The following is a 21,582-nucleotide window of genomic DNA, read 5'->3' on the forward strand; positions in this document are numbered from 1 at the left end:
AAATTCTGACTTTTTCTTTAATACTCAACACCTGGTTTCTAAGAGCATTAGGTCCAGCAGGCATCTGTGCAAATAGTGCAGTGCACCATTTAATTTGCTTGAATTTACAAGCAAATGCTTTAAATGAACATGTTTAAACTACTCAGAGAGAGATCAAATTCTAGTATTAAGGAAAAATATTTTTCCATCTAAATTTCTTTACTTGCTTTTATCAGGCAATGAAAATTTTATAACATAACATTTTTATTCTGCCTTAACTGCCAGGAAACAACGTGAAATTTAGTGTCCAACTCTAGGAACAACCTTGCTGCAACAAGCAGAAAGATACGTATCTGGGCACATTCGTTTCTTATGGTTTAAAAGGCCTTTAGGACTGTTTATAGATTTTAGTACCCAATTGAACATTGTGTTTAAGTTTGTAACACACTTAATATCTTTTCAGAAGAAGTATCATTTTAATAAAAGTGTAAATATTTTATGATTTTTTTCCTCTGTGTATTTGTACCTCAGATAGCATCTGTCTTTTTATTTTTCATGGAAAACATAACAGTTGTGAAAAACTGTAATACTTATTATGTGAAAAAAAAAGACTTCTAAAAAACCTATGACAATTTCTCAACTAGGAAAGCATTCACTGATTTCTCAAATATCACTAATTCTGTACTTTAATAGAAAAAAATCCCTCTAAATCAATATTTACTAGTTTTATATCAATTTATTACATTTGGAAATTCCCAGCTTTTTCTACTGTTTTGGTATAGATAGCTTGTTTTGTAAAACAGCTCATTCTTTCTTTTTGATTTAAAAAAGACTTCTGAAAATAATGAATGAGCTTGGAGGCACAGATAAACATTACTTTCTTCATGTAAAAATCCACTAGTCTTTCAAGGAAATGTTATTAAAATATATTTTTATGGATGAGACTAACCAGTGACCGATAGTACAAGTAGGTGCTGTGATTTTATAGCAATGTGTCACAGTTCTTTGATTGTACCTGTGATCTGGCAACTTATAAACAAAAATTAAATTTGCAAATATCCTACACACACACGCACGCACGTGCACGCACGCACGCACACACGCATGCACGTTTGCTGGCCCCTGCTCTAAATGAAGCCATTTTGATTAATTATACCTGAGAGAAAAACACACTGTTAGATGTCATCACCTTTGAGTCTATCATTTAATAGATCGATCTCTAGCTTATGAGAAAAGTCAGCATGATTAAAGGAAGGGGAATATAGAGAAAACTTAAGACAGGGAAGGAAGACTTGCAAGGAAACTGCATGAAGGGGCTTTGGGTAGTAAGAAACACTGACACATTCCACTCCTTGTAGAGGAGAATTAGGGATATTCACAAAAGTAGGCAAACTTCTATAACCAACAACTCTGGGATCCCATGGGTTGACTCAAAGACAAAAATTGGTATTGGTAGGACTGGTAGCTGTAACCCATGATGCATGCGAACATTTAAAGGCTGATTCTTTCCATGTGTGTTTCCATGACATTCTAGGGTCTCAGATGGAGAGGATAGCACAGTTGCAGGTTTTTATGGTGCAGGCTACAAAGGTCTTATGTCACTTCTGCCCACATTCCACTGACTACAGCTTGGTTGTGTGTTTATGCCTACCTACAAGAAAGACTAGAAAATGTGGCCTAAATTCTGTGTGTCTAGGAGAAAGTAGACACATCTGTTGTGAACAGTCTTTTCCATGGAAATTGGGATGTGGAAGGCAAACTTACCCTAATTTAGAGATTCGTAGGTTTGGCGTGGGCTTGGTATGTCATGGCAAATAGTTAAAAAATAATTTTTTGAGACAGTTAAAACATTCTGCTTCATCTCTGGGTTCAGGCCACATTCCAGTTCCAGGAAGTACTGGCAGGGAGCTCTTCAGAAATCTGTCTCTAATCCTACCATCTCAGCAGGACAGTTAAAGCCATACTTCTCAAAGAGTCATTGGCGTCCAGCACCTTGGGCATCACTTGAGATCTTGTGAGAAATGCAGAATCTTAGGCTTCACCCTGGGCCTGCAATTAGAAAGATCTCCAATGATTTGTTTGCACATTATAAATTTCTAAGCATTTGGTTAGAGAGTAACCTCTTTAGTCATGCAATCTACTATTTGGCCTGACACGTTCTGATGTGTGCTGACCATAGATGCTGTAGTTATTGTTTTGATATAACTGAAGATATAAATAACTTTGTATTTCTTTATATTTCATCATTAGATTTTTCTGTAAGGAAGCTAAGGGGCTTGGCTTATTTTACATTAGTGTGAAAATAATGTTAGACGTTTGAAATCGCTCTAGTCATTTATTTAGTTGAGAAAGAAAAGGGTAAGAATTGCTACAGATCTTTCGAGTAATAACTATCCAAGTGGAAAGAGGGATTATTTCTAATGATTTTTCTGCACAATTGCCTTATCAAATATAACTAAGGTATAACCACAATCAGCAAAATGCTTCAAAACATAGAAAATCACAGTGTTACATACACGCACAATAAATGTTACTTGCAGGGTCTGTTTGTTGCTTAATATTCATATATTGTTTTACCACGTTTTTTCAGTAAATAATATAGGTGCTGCATTTTTCTGGGTTTTACAGAGAAACAGACCCAATATATAAAGAGATTTACTATAAGGAATTGGCTCACGCAGTAATGGAATATGAGAAATCCTAAGATCTGCAGTCAGCAAGTTGGAGACCCAGGAAAACTGAAGGTACAGTTCTAATCTGAGTATGAAGACCTGAAAATCAGAAGAGCCAATGGTGTAAGTTCCAGTCTGAGTACAAATCTAGAAGCAGGAGAAGACTGATGTCCCAGCTCCCTGACAGTCAGGGCAACAGAATGAATTCTTTCTTACTCTGCTTTTTTGTCCTATTCAGGACTTCAGTAGATTAGATGAGGGCAAGCTACACGGAAGGACAGTCTGCTTTCCTCAGTTTACCTATTCAAGTATTAATCTCTCATTGAGAAATACCTTCACAGACACACCTAAAATGATATTTAACCAAATATCTGAGCACTCTATGGCCCAGTCAAATTGCCACATAATATTAACTATCACAGATAATATAACCATGTTGTACTTATTTGATTTTATAACCAATTATTTAATATTTCTGTAAAATGTTTTGTCATTCCATTATCTTTTGTCATTATGGAAAAATATTTGCCAAAATCATTATATCTCTGGTTTTCCTAATCTCTGGTTTTCTTAATTAGGGGAAAGAAAAAGGAGATTTTTTTTTCAACTGGTGGAAACTTAGTTAATATGAATGAAATATTTCTATGGAAAAATAATCCAAAAGGTGCTTTTTCTTTTAAACTTCTCTGTCAACTTAGAAATTTCTTGGAAAGTATATATCTTACGTGAAAAAAAGTGAATTTCTTGTTTGATGTGTTGTATTTTTAAATTTGAGAATCTATAGACCTCTTATTCTTGTTACAGTACTAATTTTGAGCAAACTAAAAGAAAACCAATTTAATTGAAGCTGAACTCTCGCTTAACCTTCTATTTTTTCTTTTCCATTGCACCCATATAACATGAGGTCTATTTCATACACAAATACCTACCCGGGATACTCTCTCTCTCTCTCTCCCTCTCTCTCTCTCTCTCTCTCTCTCTCTCTCTCACTCACACACACACACACACACACACACACACACACACACCATCATCATCATCACCACCATCATTATGATAAATATTTCCTAAATTAAGATCATTGTAGCTAATAGTTTCAGAAGTTTCACCAGCCTTTCACACACCTGATAATTACTTTCACCAAGATCTCAGAGTACAATACTTTGGAAGTGAACTCGTGTTTTATTATAAAAGCAGTGGGAAAGACTTTGTACAGTACTTGTTCTGAGATATACACCAAGTCACCCATGGATAGTTTCATTCAAGGAGACTTGATTATTTTCTTGATTGGTATACAAAAGTGATTAAAAATTAATTTCTTTAAAATTTGGTTTTGTTTTAGGATATAAGAAACTGGCTATACAAGTCATCCAATGATGGAAAATCACTTTGTCTTAGCCATTTGCTTTTAATCTGCATAGATTTTTCACCACACTCTATGAAACAGAAGATTTTCACATATTCTTTAATTTTTTTTTTTCTTCACCAAAATAAGATACGATCTATACCTTCGACCTAGACAACACTCTGTCTCTTCTACCTCCTCAGCTGGGGCAGACCTTAGCCAGGCTCCCACTGTGAGCATCCTGGTGGGGCAGACAGTCCCAACATTCAGAGTGAACAGGGTAGGCACCCTGGGCCTAGTGTGAGGGCAAGGTCAGTGGAAATCCAACCTGAAGGTGCTAAGAGGAGGATATTTCCCTGGTTATGCAAATATATCTTCAGAGGAAGAGTAGCATCTCTGGGAATTTTGTGCCATCTGATTAAAACAGCAGTAGTCTTCTATTTATCTTGACCTTTATTACTTTAAGTAGAGAAGGTACTTTTCCCATTTAGGATACTGATTCTAAAAGTGTTCATTTCCTAAGCCCACCCATGACTACTGGTTGAATTAGAGTATTTTGAGTGATATAAGAAGTGGCAGATTACCAAAGATTCCTTGTAAATGGAATGCCATGTGTAAAACTCCTCCCTGGAATATCATTCTGGATACATGTCCATCAACAGTAATTGGGATAAGGATGGCTTCAGGAGGAACACATCTAGATTACTCTGATTGCTAGAGCTTTAAAGAGGCGGGCAGGAGCCAGAGGACAATCAAAAGTCATAGAACATTCTCAGAAGATATTCCTAGCACTGGCCTTGATGACCAGAAAATTCATAACAGAAAATGAACCAAAGTGGAAAATTCTCAGTAAAAGTATTGGAGTGGAAATGCATAAAAGTTGATTAATGAAAAAATATTATCTCTGTCCTGCATTACTTCATTTGAGGAAGTCAGGTTAACAGCTCTGGTTATCATTTTCATGATCAACACTTCTACCTTTAAAATAAAAATTTCAATAATTAAACGGTTTGCATTCTGAAGGAAGTGGAATTTCAAGTCATCTTTTTTATTCAAAGAAGAACAAAATTACCTGTTTTGCAGCTTTTTAAGTGGGTCAAATGCTTAAGGAAAGTAATGAAGTAACTGCCTTGGGCACAGAGATGATGAATATAAATCAAATAATAATGTGATATGACCTGTTCCACTTAAATGGCTTTTTAGAATCCTTGCTCTGGGGCCAAAAATAGAAGACGAAGAAGAGAAGAGAGGTAGCAAAAACAGCTTTGTAAATTCTGTGTGACCTGAACACAAATCCAAATGAACACATGTAGCTTGGGCACATGATGTCGTAAATGTGCTCGATTCAGTTCATTCATTCAACATGCATTTATTGAACATAAACCATGTGTCAAGTATGACACAAACTATACTTTCAGAAGTCTGTATGGGAAAAAGGAAATGACCACACACTATGTTTTCAGGACAGTCAGATGGAGGATACAAGCACATGAATGATTAAAAGAAAATAAAAAACCTGTGACAAGTACTATAACAGACATCAACACTGACTGAGGAACTGAAGGGAGGTAGGTGAATTTTAACTAGAAAAGTAGGAAGACTTCACAGAGCTTCAAGCATAGGGGACAGTAGGTGAGAATGAATAGAAGCAGCATATACTTCAGATAGATGGGAAATTTGGGTAACTCTTGCATGGAGGAAGTGATGTGAGACAGAGCCAGGAAAGTAGAATTCAATCATATTACACAGTATCTTTTATGTTACCAATCTGAATTTTTTCCAAGCTGGGAATGAGGAATCAATAAATATTCTATTTTGTTTTGTTTTAATATAAGCATGCCAATTTTTTTTTGGTCTAAAATATTTTAGAAAATAAAACTGGATATGAACTATCAAGGTAAGGAGGAAGTGGTGATTGTATGTACATTCTGAGTGTATTGCAGAAGTGGTCACGGGAAAGACAAAAAAATGATGTATTCAAAAAACATTCCTGATATAGCTGATTGGATATTGAGGAAGACTAGAGAATTTGAGAATAATGTAGGTTTATTGACAGAGTTGATAATTATTTTCAGTGAAGAAAAAAAAGAAAACTTACCTGGTAAAGTTATATAAACTCAATTAATGACATAGCAAATTCACACCATCTACACTGATTAAGATAGATCGTTCATGGTCAACTTTCAGGGTACCAAGTGGGGAGATCGGCATAAGTGATATGTTCTAAAATGTGTAGGCAAAGAACAGTTTAAAATACACAAAATAAAACAAAATGCACAAACTATATTACTAAAGTCTGAATGATGGGAATGTAGAGGTTATTTAAGACAGAGATTTCTTGTAGAGACTGGAATGTTTAAAGAATTTTTAAAGTACATTTTGTTCCATTTAATTTTTTATTTATTTTCTGAGTTTGGTTTGACATTTTAGAAAGCCTAGAATTAAATGACCCCCAAGAGAGTACCTAATTCTTGTTGGCAGGGCAGATTCTAGACACAAATATCTGGGTTGAAATATTGCTTTTTCATTCATTAGCTGTGTGATTTGAAGCAAGTGACTTAAACTCTCTGTGCTATAGTTTCTTCATCTGTAAAAAAAGAGTGATAGTACCCAGTACTATTATTAGTAAAGTACTGCGGTTATAATGAGGAATAAATAATAAAAGCAACCATGAGCAGTGCCCTCAGCACAGGCTAGGCACAGATCTATGAATTGTGCATATATTCTCTCATTGAAACCTCATAACAAGCTCACACATTATGCATTAGCACCATACTTTACAGATGAAGAAACTGTGGTACAGAGGCATGGAGTAACTAGCTATGCCCAACAGCTGGGATTTGGCAGCCTCAGGACATGAACTTCATGGACTCCATTAGTCAGAGACCACTGCCAGTCTTACACCACTTTATTATCTTGACTCTGAGGAGCTCATATATGAAAAGTATTTAGAATCATGTCTAGCATTGATTAAGTGCCAGTAAATGTTAACTGCTTATCCTGCTACTGCTATTTCTACTACAACTTCATAGTCAAGCTGGAGAGAATGAATAACTGAAGCTACATTTCTTACATGTCTATAATACTGGTGTCTTCTCATCAGCATAACTAATGCTTTGTTAGAGACGTCTCTATCACAGCAGCCTGTTGCTGGTAACATTCTCTTCTTGATTCTCTTCTTGCTTATTTAATTATCTGACTTAATAGGTCTGTCTGGCCTACTAGAAACCCTATAGGAGAAGAATGTCTGTTTTTCTTGTTTCTTTTTTACACCCAGTGGCTAGCAGAGAGCTGGACACATCATAGGTACTCAATAAATATTTATGATAATGAATAGTAAAGACAATAGGAATAGAAGAAAGGAATTGCTGGAGACCAGCTCCGCAGGATTCATTGGACCTGAATAGGTGGTGTGGCTCCAGCGAGGAAAGAAAAGACACAGACCACGATTTCTAGTGCATCAGTGGACAATGACCACAAAAATCTTGCTTTATTTATATGTTTTTACCTAATCTTTTACACATTGATTTATCTTTTAATTAAAACATTTTTTATTTTGTTTCTATTGAAAAGGAAAAGTCAAAACATTCCAAGGCACTCATAATGTGACAAAAACATCTAATCATGCATCAATAGTTCACCCCAAAGCCTGTGGCTCGTGGCCAGGAAACTATACAATAGCAGCATGCTTGGCTTTAAAGAGCATCAGACTTTTAGTTTAAAACTATAATTCTTAACCTTCTTAGCTTACAATTTAACCCTTTTTTAAATCTTACTTATACTTACTACTCTTAGTTTTAATAACATTGATTAATTATGGTTAACAATTTAATATTACTTATACCCTATATTGATCATTTTAATTTATAATCAAAATCACAATGTTTATACCTTTTATTTCGCTGCCAATAGACTCTGGGAACAGCACAGGGGACAAAGTGAAAAGTTAAATGATCCTACTCAAACTAACAAAAACACACTATATCATTCTTATTATTACTAGGGAAACAACATGTTCTTGGTAAGTCAAGTGAAACTGTGGGAATGGGGAAAACAAGGAAATCTGTAACTGGTTAATGATCAAGTAATTGTAAACCCCACAGCACTTGGACCCCCCACCTCCCTGGGGGATGTGGCTAGAAATCCAACATAATAACTTCATTCCACATGTACAAAAGCATGACCACAGCCACAATGGGTCCATGCACACATCACTAACAAAAAAGATTAATAACAAAATTAAATTGAGCCAACCCATACCAGGAACATGCATCAAAAACACCTTTAGTACCGACAATGCCCTTTAAATAAACCAGTTAATTCTGATGTATTTTAACATGTCCTTTGAGAAACTCCAGGGACTTTCCCAAAGCCATACCAAGCCAAACGTTTAGGCTGTTTAATTCTGGGAAGCCTTGTCAAGCAACCAAAGGTGAACAAACAAGAAATTCCACGGAGCTGTGCCACACACACGGGACCCCCTTGTAGCCTGCAGAACAAGGGGTAGCACTCAGGCTCCCATGCCGTTCTCTATAGCAGAACGGCTCACAGCAAAGAATCATTTTTCCCTTAGTCACTTGCAGAGCTTATTACAAAAATATTGAAATGAGAGCACATTTTATTAATTTTCTCTAACCATTAGCACGGGTACAGCCAGGCCATTGACATGAAGAATGTGTGCATAAAAGAATTGTAAACAGGGCCTCTCAGGCCCAATGAACAGTACCATTACTTTTCCAGTGGGTTTTTTGCCTGCTTTGTTTCAAGAGTAGCATAAAATTACAGATTTGTCTTCTAGATCTAGAAGTAAGATGCTGGTCACCTCCAGAAAAGTGTAGAATACCTTACTTCTGTCATGGGGATTTTCTGATATTTATATATTTTAGATATTTTGTACAAGGATTTTAGATATTTATACAAGGATATTCTGCAGAAAAATATGACACCTACTTACCTTTACAGAACTTACATGCGTTATTCCTACTCCATGAGGTAACACCCCCAACCAACTTTTTTTCCATTTATGTTCTTGGCAAGAAGAAACTATAAGAGAGTAGTATTAAGTCTATTTTAATATCCAAAACTAAATACCAGCTTTCAAAGTTTTGAAACACAAGACTATAATGTAAAAGAATATAAGGAGAAACATAAAGATGAGATTAGAAAGCAGTAAAATATTATTGGTAGCTATTTCCTCATATAAAGACCTTTAGAGAAATAAACACATGAAAGGAAACATAAAACCTAATGAGTATTCAATTCTTTGTTTAGGAAAAACGTTTCTTAAATGTCAATCTTTTTTTGCTAAGAGGTAGTTTCTTGGTACTGATTCTCACTTAAAAATATGTTTGGTATAAGATAACTTAAAAATTTCCTAAGATTGTATCTTGTTAGATGATGAAAAGGTTGCTATCATTTTTCATTATACATATTTTTATCACATATGTATATTTTAATTAGTATGAGTGGATATTGTGTAAAAGGTCATATGTTACACGTAAGATGCATCAGAAATAGTTCTAATTCCCAAAGATATTATTACTGTGCTGATATATAATGCAAACATAACTATGTGATTTGTCTATGAAAATGATGCTTTTACATGCATTGCATTTTTTTAATCAAAAATAGGTACTTGGTTTTGGTTCACTTCATCTGATCACATTTTAACAAATTATTATAGCATAATAATATGTTGATGTCCACAAGAACACAGTGTAGAGGATTGCTCATTACTCTGATGGCTCTGTGTTTGTGGCTTTAGTAAGTAAAAAGATTGCTGTTTCTATCACAGTAAAATTTTAATCCTGATATAAAAAATTAATTCCAAGAGGAAGGTTAGTGGAATAATGTAAAGAGAAGGAAAGTGTGTCAGGAATAGAACTTCAACAGGATCCCTATCGTTAGAGTGAAAGTGGATTGCTATGCTGTAAATAAAGACACATAATGATTAAACTTCCAATTCTACCAAGTACATTTCTCTATTAAATCAGATGAAATACGCTGCCTTTTAAAATCTACTTTTTTTTCATCTTAACATACTTAATAAAGTGATAATTCTTATAACATACTTACACAGTCATAAATTATATATACTAATGGTTATGCTGTTTTATTATGCTAAAGTTCACAGAAATTTATGTTTAATATATCTAGTAATTAATAAAAACATATAGTCTTATAAGTTTGTAAAAATCTAAGCAAAAATCGAATATGTTGCATTATAAAAATATCAAAAGAATGTGACTATAATTTCAACTGATTTTTTTTTCACAATTTTTTAAATGCAAGGTGCTTTATAGACTTTTACTTTCTTACATTCAAATTTACTTTATTTTATTCAAAGTTTCTTTTTTAAATACTTAAGTTCAATTTTGCCAACATTAACTACAATCATGTATGTGTGTGTGTGTGTGTTCTTCCATGAATAATCCTTTTTATGTCATTAAAGGAGACAGCAGTATTCTTACTGGGTATAAGATAATTGTTTACAAACAGTCCTTACTCTACAAACTATAGTGTAAACAGGATTTGGATATATAAATTGAAAGGAAAGATAGAATTAATTTTAAATACTTAAAATATTTTTTAAAGATGAATGTCTGCAGCTATACCATAGAAAAAGGACTATATTTGCTTTTTCTATAAAACAGAAATAAAACTTTTGATTTATATCAGAAAGAACTGAGTTATGATAAAAGACAGGCAGAGAATGAAATTAACTACTGTAGTTTTTGTACAACTATATCTCCTTTCATAGAAAAAACGTGTTCTTCAAAATGTGGAAAATTACTTTTAAAAATCAAGTCTTAGTTTAGACATGGTAGTGATGCCAGAGGAAGGGTCTGGTAGGCCTGACGGTAGACCTCAACCCACCCCATCCTTTTACCAGTTTCTTGACTCAACCACAGGAAAAAATTCAAGAGCAGAATCACAGTAGAAAGTGAAAACAGGTTTAATATAATGAATAAGAGATGTAGACTTCACAGAGATAGTGCATCCTAGCTCCAGAGACTGAGCAGGGCCCACACCAAGTTTAATATAAAAGTAAGAAATACATACTTAAAATTCAGTACAAAGTGCAGGCTGGCTGAAGAGAGTGAGCAGCCACTTGCAGAAAGTAAGTTTGATACAAAAGAAAGCACACACACCTCAGCCAGCGAAGTATGGGCTGGTCCCAGGAAAGTGAGCAACCATCCCACATTCTGCCATGATTCATCTTTTATAGCTCCACTGTCTAATACACATTCATGATATCTAGTGAATATTCAATTAAGGGGTTGGTTCCATGTTATGTAACATACTCTTGCACATGCTCAGTTGTTCTGTTTTCAGGGCATGTTCATTGGTCAAATTCTATCACATGTGCTGAACAGTTTTAAGAATACTCTGTACTCATTAGCACCCCTAGTGGAAGGTCATTCAGCTACCAGGGTTTTGTAACCCTTCTTTATTGAGCATGCCCAGCTACTGGATTTGCATAAGCCAGCCCTTGTGGTCTCAATTTCCCATGTTGGTGCTGAAAAATGTCTAACTAGCAACAGTAATTCTCCTCTAGGGGAGGGCTGAGAGGAGGGGCCTGAGATCTCACGGAGTGGCTTGAAACCCAGAGGCATGTCTGAAACCTGAACCCAGGAAAATTGAACACCTCCAATCTCACTAGTAGAACACACTTTTAAAGGAAAACCCTTTATGTGTGTGTGTATTTGCTCAGTGTTTTGGATGTAGTCAGAAGAGGCCTGAAACAGCTTTAGGAAAAAAGCCAATAAGGTCTTTTATGTATATCCAAATTGCAAATTCCAAATCCTAATCTTGAAGGAGTTTTTATATGGCTTATATATGAAAGCACTTGTATATTGATACTGACTACCTAGCTGGTAAGGATAGTATTGAGAGATATTGTTGCAGAATTTCAATATCCAGAACACAAGCTTCATGAAGGCAGTTATTTTTCTGTGTTTTGATCACAGAAATATCCTAAACTCTAGAATAATCTTGTACATTGCATAGTGAGCACTCAATGAATATCTGTTGAGTGAATAAATGAACAATTAGTAAATGATCACCCTACTTATGTCTTAGATCATAATAATGAGAATACAGGCAGTTGTCAGTTACTTGTCCAAGGCAGGTGGTGGCTAAAGCCTAATACGTGGGTTCTTAAGGCAGTTGTATTGTCCTTCAATAAACTATTTTACTCTTAAGTGCTAAATTAGTGATAAAAGTTAATGTGTAAACAGAGTTATATATCATAAAAGATAATTTCCAAACAAACATCTTATATTCTATATACATCCTTACGTAAACTGCTCTATGATTTACAGAACATTTCCGCATGAGGTAGCTAAACAAGGTAATATCGATTTTATTATCCAGATTTTTTATACACTCAATAAGCACTTAATAAACGCTTTCCTTCAGCTATATGCTAAATAGTGGAGGTGTAACTGTTTGCACATGACAGTCATGGTCTCTGTCCCTGGATATTTTCTCTTCTGACAGAATCAAGTAAAAAAAAAAAAAAAACAAGCTAACAAAAAAACATGCCAGTAAACACATACACAAGCAAAACACATTTGCCTTGTGATATGTGCTTTAAACAAAATAAATGAAGATTGGGAGTTTGGGGACTGAATAAATCTGTAGTTACAGTAATCAGAGGAGGCAATTTTGAGGAGGTGATGTTTAAGCTGAGATCTGAAAGTTAAAAGTTAAACATGAAAAGGGGCTTCCTCATTGGGATAGGGTCTTGGACACCTGCACAGGCAGGCACACATGTCACTGGGAAAGGGGAAGAAGAGGGGTCATTTCACCCTTGATGTGCAACCATCAATAGAGTTGGAAATGTTTGCATCTGATAGTTTACGCCCACTTATCAAAATGAACATACTTCCATTCGGTCAAGTAATATCAGGCACCATTATTTTTTATGTTGTACAACCAGTGTTTGGGATGTTAAAATAATTGCCTAATTAAAAAAAATAAAAAGGAATAGAATTTTGATAATGCCCAAATAAATGAAGTGTAATTTTATATAAGATTTGACTATATTTCTATTTTCTATTTGATTTATTTATTTTATACATGTTTCCCAGGATAGTCCACTGGTCTTACAGTCTGACAGGAATGTAACGGTGAATGCAAGAAATCACATGGGGCAGTTAACTGGACAGCTGACAGTAGGTGAGTGTTTTGGGGTAAAGATTGCTCGTACCATCTTACTCCATTTAAAACTGTGGTTTAAATTGGGAAAAGTGAAAGTATATTATTTCTCTAATACTTGACAGGACATCCCATTACAGGCCCAAAATCTTGCACATAAGATTTGATATATTATAAGGCTAGTTACGGTTTCCTCTATTTAATAGTTATTACTCTTGTCAATGTGTTATGATGAGACTGAATTACACTTATGTTGCTGGTCATTATCCTTAAATTATGAAATGCGCCATTTTCTTAACAAATATTTCCATAGCATATGTTACAGTATAGTAAACAGACTTTAACTTGCAAGATGATATAAAATCATGAGGTTCATGTATCCTTTACTCTAGGAAAATAATTTACTAGTAAGTATTCTGTGCTTATATAAATTAGAAATTATACAATAGTTGAGTATAAAAAAATCTGAACATTTATCAATAAGTTTGATGTTAAAATTACATTTTAAAGCTTATAGCCTTTAGAAGTTATAAATATAAGTAATAGTAAAGTATTATTTTTTCTCATATCAAATAAATCTTAATTTAGAGATTTATATTATGTCAGAATACAAGGTGCTGTTATTTGACTCAATTTTTATAAGAAGGTGGCAAATAAAAAGTCAGCTTTAACTATGTAAAATTAAAATATTTGACATGCATGTAGATGCTGAAATAGTTTTAGAATGCTGTGTTGATTCTGTGGGGAGATTACCTGACACTGACATTCTGTACCTACATGTCTATATCTATGCATCTATATCTATTTCTCTATTCATCCATCTGTCTATCTAGAGAAGTAAATTACTATTTTGAGAACTGAATTATCTTTATTTTAATGAGAAACTAATCATTTAAGTACAAACGTGTGTTTCTAGTATTTCTAATTAAATTATACAAAAATGTGACATTTAAAATGTGAGATTTCTATACATCAGTTTTGATTCTATGCACTTCCTTTGTGGGTATATAAAACAATTTTGATATGTTATTTGCTATAATGAAGCCAAAACCACATTTTACTATATATGTATTTTTTAAAAATATAATTGCCTTTCGTGTATAAAACTAGATTTTATTTTACATATTCTTTACATCATAAAAGTTTATTAGAGATCTATTAATTGCTATTACTGGATAGTATTTTGGGATAAGTAGAAACATATCAGTTATGAAGGAGACCTATGAGGAAATGGATTAAAAACTCAATAAAAGAAATATGTCTATGGTCTTCAACTTAAATGTTCATGCCAATTCACCACTGTATATTAGAACTGCAGAAACAAGTGTACAGAAATAGGCCTAAACAGCAGATTTTTCATATCATTTTCTTGAAGTTTGTTGTGAGGCATAGTTCCCAGTAAGGCGGACACCACACAAAAATACCTGTGGGTTGTGGAAGGTTTATTTCTCCTGCCGGCCGGCGGCTGTCTCCCCAGGCAGTCTGGATTGAGTGCAGCCCCCAGCCTCATTAGGGAATGGTTCTTATAGGCATAAACCGCATCCTGTTTGGCATACAAGATGTTCTGCAGGAGCAAGCAAGCTGGTTTATAGAAGCCAGAATAAGCAGTTTAAGCCCTTTTTATTGGCTCCTCCACTGATCTCTGGGCAGAGTTTCCTAAATTAGGGGTCTTCTAATAGATGGTTAACTAGGTGACTGTGGTTGTGAGTTAAAACTAGGTAAAAAGGCTTTTTGGGTAAGGGTCTATCACACCTGGGTGCAAGGGCAGGAAATTCGGTTACTTGAGGAGGGGTCTGCTTTAGAGAGCAACTGTGTCTCTCATCTACACAGGAAAGAGCTGGTAGTCTGTGGCTTTCTTGCTAACACAGGAACAGACTTGTGACCATGGAGCTATAGAGTGTAGAAATGCATTTCGCTGTTTTTACAACTGGGATAAAGATGGAGTCAGTCATGTTAACTTGCAACAGTTGAGAGTTCTTTTATCTAGATAGATCTTTCTTTAGCATTCAGTTTTTATCATAAAAAGAAGTCCTGAGTGGAAATGTCAAAATGTAAATTAAGCACACAAAGACTATATACCAATGTCCACTGTCAAACACGATAGCTACAAAATTCCTGCCTGTAGACTACAGCAAAGCAGTTTGATTGCATGGAGTGTAATCAAACACTGTTTGCATTTTGCTGCATGTTTTCTTATTTAAATACTTTCTTATATAAAGAATATATTGCACCTGTATTTTAGTCACCCCTTCAAACTTATTTTAGTGTAGTATTAATATTTGCCAGATGGGATAAAAGAGGGAGAAGAGGGAAGGAGAGACGGAAAGGGAGAGAAAAGATATGCTTAGTTTTAAATGCAGCAAAGTTAATGATGTAGCAGCTTATTTCTGCAGATAGAAATACATTTATTCCAGTGAGTTTTGAACTAAAATTGTTTAATATCCTGGTCCTCTAGGTGTACTGTTGGTGACTTACATATTTTCACTGCTTTGCATTTTTCAGTGAACATAGAACAAAAGAAGCAGTAGACTAGGCCTGAGGGTGGGGAGATAATGTATTCACATTTGAAGTCAAAACACATGGGGCTAGTTAAATTATTTTGTTGGATGAGCTTCAACAAAATAATTTACCTCAGTTTTTTCATCTCTAAAGTAGGGGTAATGACACTTATTTTGAATGCTGTTGTAAAAATTGGGGTGATTTCCCTGTCTGCAAATGGTAGGCAATTGGATATTGAATCTGCTGTTATTTTGATGATGGTAATTGTAATTATAGGTATCACTTACATGAAATATACATTGCTGTTATATGAGAAATCTCATGATGATTTTCTATTCAATATATCTTAGTGGGAATGGTTAATGTGTACATATTGGATTACAATACTGTGGCAGAGATATGTTACAAAACACATCACAGAAAGTGCATCTGATGTGCAGAAACTTTTGAATCATATAAGGATAAATTTACCTTAACGTAGAATTTAAAAACATGATTGAATTAATTCAAGCAATGTAGACAAACATCCTTCATTTATAAGGATTAATTTTAATTGTATTAGCATAAAGCAACTGTTTTAACTCTTTTCCTGTTTTTTGTTTTTGTTTGTTTGTTTGTTTGTTTTCTTTCAGTTTTTATTCAGGAGTATGGCCTTGATTATAGTATAGGCATGATGCAATTTTGCCAAATTAAAAAAATTACTACCAAAATGGACTTTAATAACTATGAAAAGTAATTTCATTTAATCTCCATTTTCAAATAAAACAACGCTAATGCCTATCAACATATTAACTACTGTTAGGACAGTATACTTAATTCCAGCAATATAACAAACTTTAATATTTTTTTCCAGTTTTTATTCCTATTACATTTGGGAAAAGAAAATCTGCCTTATCAGTAGGCACTTGTAACATTTTTTCCCCAAAAATTTTATGTCAGATGTTGCAGCAAAGCAAATACCCATTCCTACTGGATCCTGCCTTTCCCTTCCTTTACAAGTCTACCTTCTTACTAATTTGTTTCAAAGGGATGTGTATAATCCAGGAACTAGGCAGACTCAGTTTGCTCATTGTAATCCGGGCTCACTCTTGGAATATGAAACCAAATTATTTCTAATCCAATAAATGCAAAAAACCAAATTAACACATATACTAATTCAAGCATAATCAAAACTAAGTCAAAACATTTTTGGGCTTTCATTAAAAAAAAATCAATCCAACATCTGAATTTATGAAGTTTCAGACTTTATGTTAAATTCAACCAGATACAATCAGAATTTCTCCCTAAATCTATGATTCTAATTTTTCATGACCTTTGTAATGCTGGAAGAGATTAATGAACTCAAAACTTCTTCCTGCGAATTTCTCTTAGAATAAAGCTGAAAGAGAGAAATGAGATTGTGTTGAGAAGTGATTAAAGAAAGTACAACAACCCAAGAGGTCAGACTCCTTGAAGAAAAAGCAAGAACTTTTTTTTTTTTTTTGTCTTTTTCGTGACCGGTACTCAGCCAGTGAGTGCACCGGCCATTTCTATATATGATCCGAACCCGGGGTGGGAGCGTCACTGCGCTCCCAGCACTGCACTCTCCCGAGTGCGCCACTGGCTCGGCCCAAAGCAAGAACTTTCCTTTTTGTTTTTTAAAAAAATATTTATTTATTTTTTTATTTTGTCGATATACATTGTAGCTGATTATTGCTCCCCATCACCAAAACCTCCCTCCCTTCTCCCTCCCCCCCTCCCCCCCAACAATGTCCTTTCTGTTTGCTTGTCGTATGAACTTCAAATAATTGTGGTTGTTATATCTTCTTCCCCCCCGTTTTTTTTTTTTTTTTGTGTGTGTGTGTGTGTGTGTGAATTTATATATTAATTTTTAGCTCCCACCAATAAGTGAGAACATGTGGTATTTCTCTTTCTGTGCCTGACTTGTTTCACTTGATATAATTCTCTCAAGGTCCATCCATGTTGTTGCAAATGGCAGTATTTCATTCGTTTTTATAGCTGAGTAGTATTCCATTGTGTAGATGTACCACATTTTCCGTATCCACTCATCTGATGATGGGCATTTGGGCTGGTTCCAACTCTTGGCTATTGTAAAGAGTGCTGCGATGAACACTGGGGAACAGGTATACCTTCGACTCGATGATTTCCATTCCTCTGGGTATATTCCCAACAGTGGGATAGCTGGGTCGTATGGTAGATCTATCTGCAATTGTTTGAGGAACCTCCATACCATTTTCCATAGAGGCTGCACCATTTTGCAGTCCCACCAACAATGTATGAGAGTTCCTTTTTCTCCGCAACCTCGCCAGCATTTATCGTTCATAGTCTTTTGGATTTTAGCCATCCTAACTGGGGTTAGATGGTATCTCAATGTGGTTTTGATTTGCATTTCCCGGATGCTGAGTGATGTTGAGCATTTTTTCATATGTCTGTTGGCCATTTGTATATCTTCCTTAGAGAAATACCTACTTAGCTCTTTTGCCCATTTTTTAATTGGGTTGCTTGTTTTCTTCTTGTAAAGTTGTTTGAGTTCCTTATATATTCTGGATATTAATCCTTTGTCAGATGTATATTTTGCAAATATTTTCTCCCACTCTGTTGGTTGTCTTTTAACTCTTTTAATTGTTTCTTTTGCTGTGCAGAAGCTTTTTAGTTTGATATAATCCCATTTGTTTATTTTTCCTTTGGTTGCCCGCGCTTTTGGAGTCGTATTCATGAAGTCTGTACCCAGTCCTATTTCCTGAAGTGTTTCTCCTATGTTTTCTTTAAGAAGTTTTATTGTTTCAGGGTGTATATTTAAATCCTTAATCCATTTTGAGTTGATTTTAGTATACGGTGAGAGGTATGGATCTAGTTTCATTCTCCTGCACATGGATATCCAGTTATCCCAGCACCATTTGCTGAAGAGGCAGTCCCTTCCCCAGTGAATAGGCTTGGTGCCTTTCTCAAAGATCAGATGGCAGTAAGTGTGTGGGTTAATTTCTGGATTCTCTATTCTATTCCATTGGTCAGTGTGTCTGTTTTTATGCCAGTACCATACTGTTTTGGTTATTATAGCTTTGTAGTATAGCTTAAAGTCAGGTAGTGTTTTGCCTCCAGCTTTATTTTTTTTGCTCAGCATTGCTTTGGCTATGCGTGGTCCTTTATTGTTCCATATAAATGTCTGAATAGTTTTTTCCATTTCTGAGAAAAATGTCTTTGGAATTTTGATGGGGATTGCATTGAATTTGTATATCACTTTGGGTAGTATGGACATTTTCACTATGTTGATTCTTCCAATCCAAGAGCATGGGATATCTTTCCTTCTTCTCGTATCCTCTCTAATTTCTCTCAGCAGTGGTTTGTAGTTCTCATTATAGAGATTTTTCACCTCCTTGGTTAACTCAATTCCTAAGTATTTTATTTTTTTGGTGGCTATTGTAAATGGGCAGGCTTTCTTGAATTCTCTTTCTGCATGTTCACTATTGGAGAAAAGAAATGCTACTGATTTTTGTGTGTTGATTTTGTATCCTGCTACTGTGCTGAAATCATTTATCAATTCCAACATTTTATAGAGGTTTTAGGCTGTTCAATATATAGGATCATGTCATCTGCAAATAGGGACACTTTGACTTCATCTTTTCCAATCTGGATGCCCTTTATTTCCTTCTCTTCTCTGATTGCTCTAGCTAGTACTTCCAACACTATGTTGAATAGGAGTGGTGAGAGTGGGCATCCTTGTCTAGTTCCTGTTCTTAAAGGAAAAGCTTTCAGCTTTTCCCCATTCAGGATGATATTGGCAGTGGGTTTGGCATATATGGCTTTAATTATGTTGAGATACTTTCCCTCTATACCTAACTTATAGAGGGTCTTTGTCATGAATGAGTGCTGAACTTTATCAAATGCTTTTTTAGCATCTATAGAGATGATCATATGGTCCTTGTGTTTGACTTTATTAATATGGTGTATCACATTTATTGATTTGCGTATGTTGAACCAACCTTGCATCCCTGGGATGAATCCCACTTGATCATGGTGAATAATTTTACATATGTGTTGCTGTATTCTGTTTGCTAGTAGTTTAGTGAGGATTTTTGCATCTATATTCATCATGGATATCGGCCTGTAGTTTTCTTTTTTGGTTATATCTTTACCTGGTTTTGGTATCAGGATGATGTTTGCTTCATAGAATGAGTTTGGGAGATTTGCGTCCGTTTCAATCTTTTGGAATAGTTTGTAAAGAATCGGTGTCAATTCCTCTTTGAAAGTTTGGTAAAATTCTGCTGTGAATCCATCTGGTCCTGGGCTTTTCTTTGTTGGGAGCCTTCTGATAACAGCTTCAATCTCCTTTATTGTTATTGGTCTGTTCAAATTTTCTACGTCTTCACGGTTCAGTTTTGGGAGCTTGTGTGTGTCCAGAAATTTATCCATTTCCTCCAGATTTTCAAATTTGTTGGCGTATAGTTGTTTATAGTAGTCTCGAATGATTCCTTGTATTTCAGATGAATCAGTTGTAATATCGCCTTTTTCATTTCTAATTTTTGTTATTTGAGTCTTCTCTCTTCTTTTTTTGTTAGCCATGCTAATGGTTTGTCAATTTTATTTATCTTTTCGAAAAACCAACTTTTTGATTCATTGATCTTTTGAATTGTTTTTTGGTTTTCAATTTCATTCAGTTCTGCTCTGATCTTAATGATTTCTTTCCGTCTGCTAACTTTAGGTTTGGATTGTTCTTGTTTTTCTAGTTCTTTAAGGTGAAGTGTTAGGTTGTTCACTTGCCATCTTTCCATTCTTTTGAAGTGAGCATTTAATGCAATAAATTTCCCCCTCAATACTGCTTTTGCAGTATCCCATAGGTTTTGGTATGATGTATCATTATTTTCATTAGTTTCAATAAATTTTTTGATTTCCTGCTTGATTTCTTCTTGGACCCATATGTCATTAAGTAGAATGCTGTTTAATTTCCATGTGTTTGTATAGTTTCCAGAGTTTCATTTGTTATTAATATCTAGTTTTAATCCATTGTGGTCTGAGAAAATACATGGGATAATTCCAATTTTTTTGAATTTATTGAGACTTGATTTGTGACCTAATATGTGATCTATCCTGGAGAATGATCCTTGTGCTGATGAGAAGAATGAATATTCTGAGTTTGTTGGGTGGAATGTTCTGTAGATATCTGCCAATTCCAATTGGTCTAGAGTCTTGTTTAGATCTTGTGTTTCTCTACTGATTCTTTGCCTTGATGATCTGTCTAATATTGACAGTGGGGTGTTCAGGTCCCCTGCTATTATGGTATTAGTGTCTATTTCCTTCTTTAGGTCTAATAGAGTTTGTTTTATAAATCTGGCTGCTCCAACATTGGATGCATACATATTTATGATTGTTATGTCTTCTTGATGGATCAGTCCTTTTATCATTAAGTAGTGTCCCTCATTGTCTCTTTTTATGGTTTTTAGTTTAAAGTCTATTTTGTCAGATATAAGAATAGCTACTCCAGCTCGTTTTTCTTTTCTGTTTGCATGGTAAATCTTTTTCCATCCTTTCACTCTTAGTCTGTGTGAATCTTTATGGGTGAGGTGGGTCTCTTGTAGGCAGCATATAGTTGGGTCCTGCTTTTTGATCCAGTCAGCCAGTCTGTGTCTTTTAATTAGGGAATTTAAGCCTTTTACATTAAGAGTTGTTATTGAAAGGTGTTGATTTATTCCTAGCATTTTATTGGTTGTTTGGTTGTCTTAGGTGTCTTTTGTTCCTTGCTTTCTGATTTACTGTTTGGTTTCTGTGTTTGTTGGTTCCTTAGGTTGTAGATAGTGTTTTTGTTAGCTTGTTTTCTCTTCATGACTGCCATTTTTATTATACTAACGGGTTTAGATTTTTCTTGGGTTTTTATGGCAGTGGTAGTTATTTTTCAGGAACCAAACCCAGTACTCCCTTGAGGATTTCTTG

The 21,582-nt window shown here is 34.8% G+C and overlaps 1 protein-coding gene across 2 annotated transcripts in view; it reads left to right on the forward strand.

Moving 5' to 3' along the window:
- The window catches only part of SGCZ (sarcoglycan zeta), a 477,366-nt gene that overhangs the window by 318,969 nt on the left and 136,815 nt on the right, over positions 1-21,582 (forward strand). For both annotated transcript variants that reach the window (XM_063077240.1, XM_063077241.1), the window contains exon 3: positions 13,092-13,179. In XM_063077240.1, coding sequence (XP_062933310.1) covers positions 13,092-13,179 — 88 coding nt within the window. The remainder of the gene's footprint in view (positions 1-13,091; positions 13,180-21,582) is intronic.

The sequence above is a fragment of the Cynocephalus volans genome, chromosome 13 (assembly GCF_027409185.1).
Source record: "Cynocephalus volans isolate mCynVol1 chromosome 13, mCynVol1.pri, whole genome shotgun sequence".
In the NCBI taxonomy this organism is placed as follows: domain Eukaryota; kingdom Metazoa; phylum Chordata; class Mammalia; order Dermoptera; family Cynocephalidae; genus Cynocephalus; species Cynocephalus volans.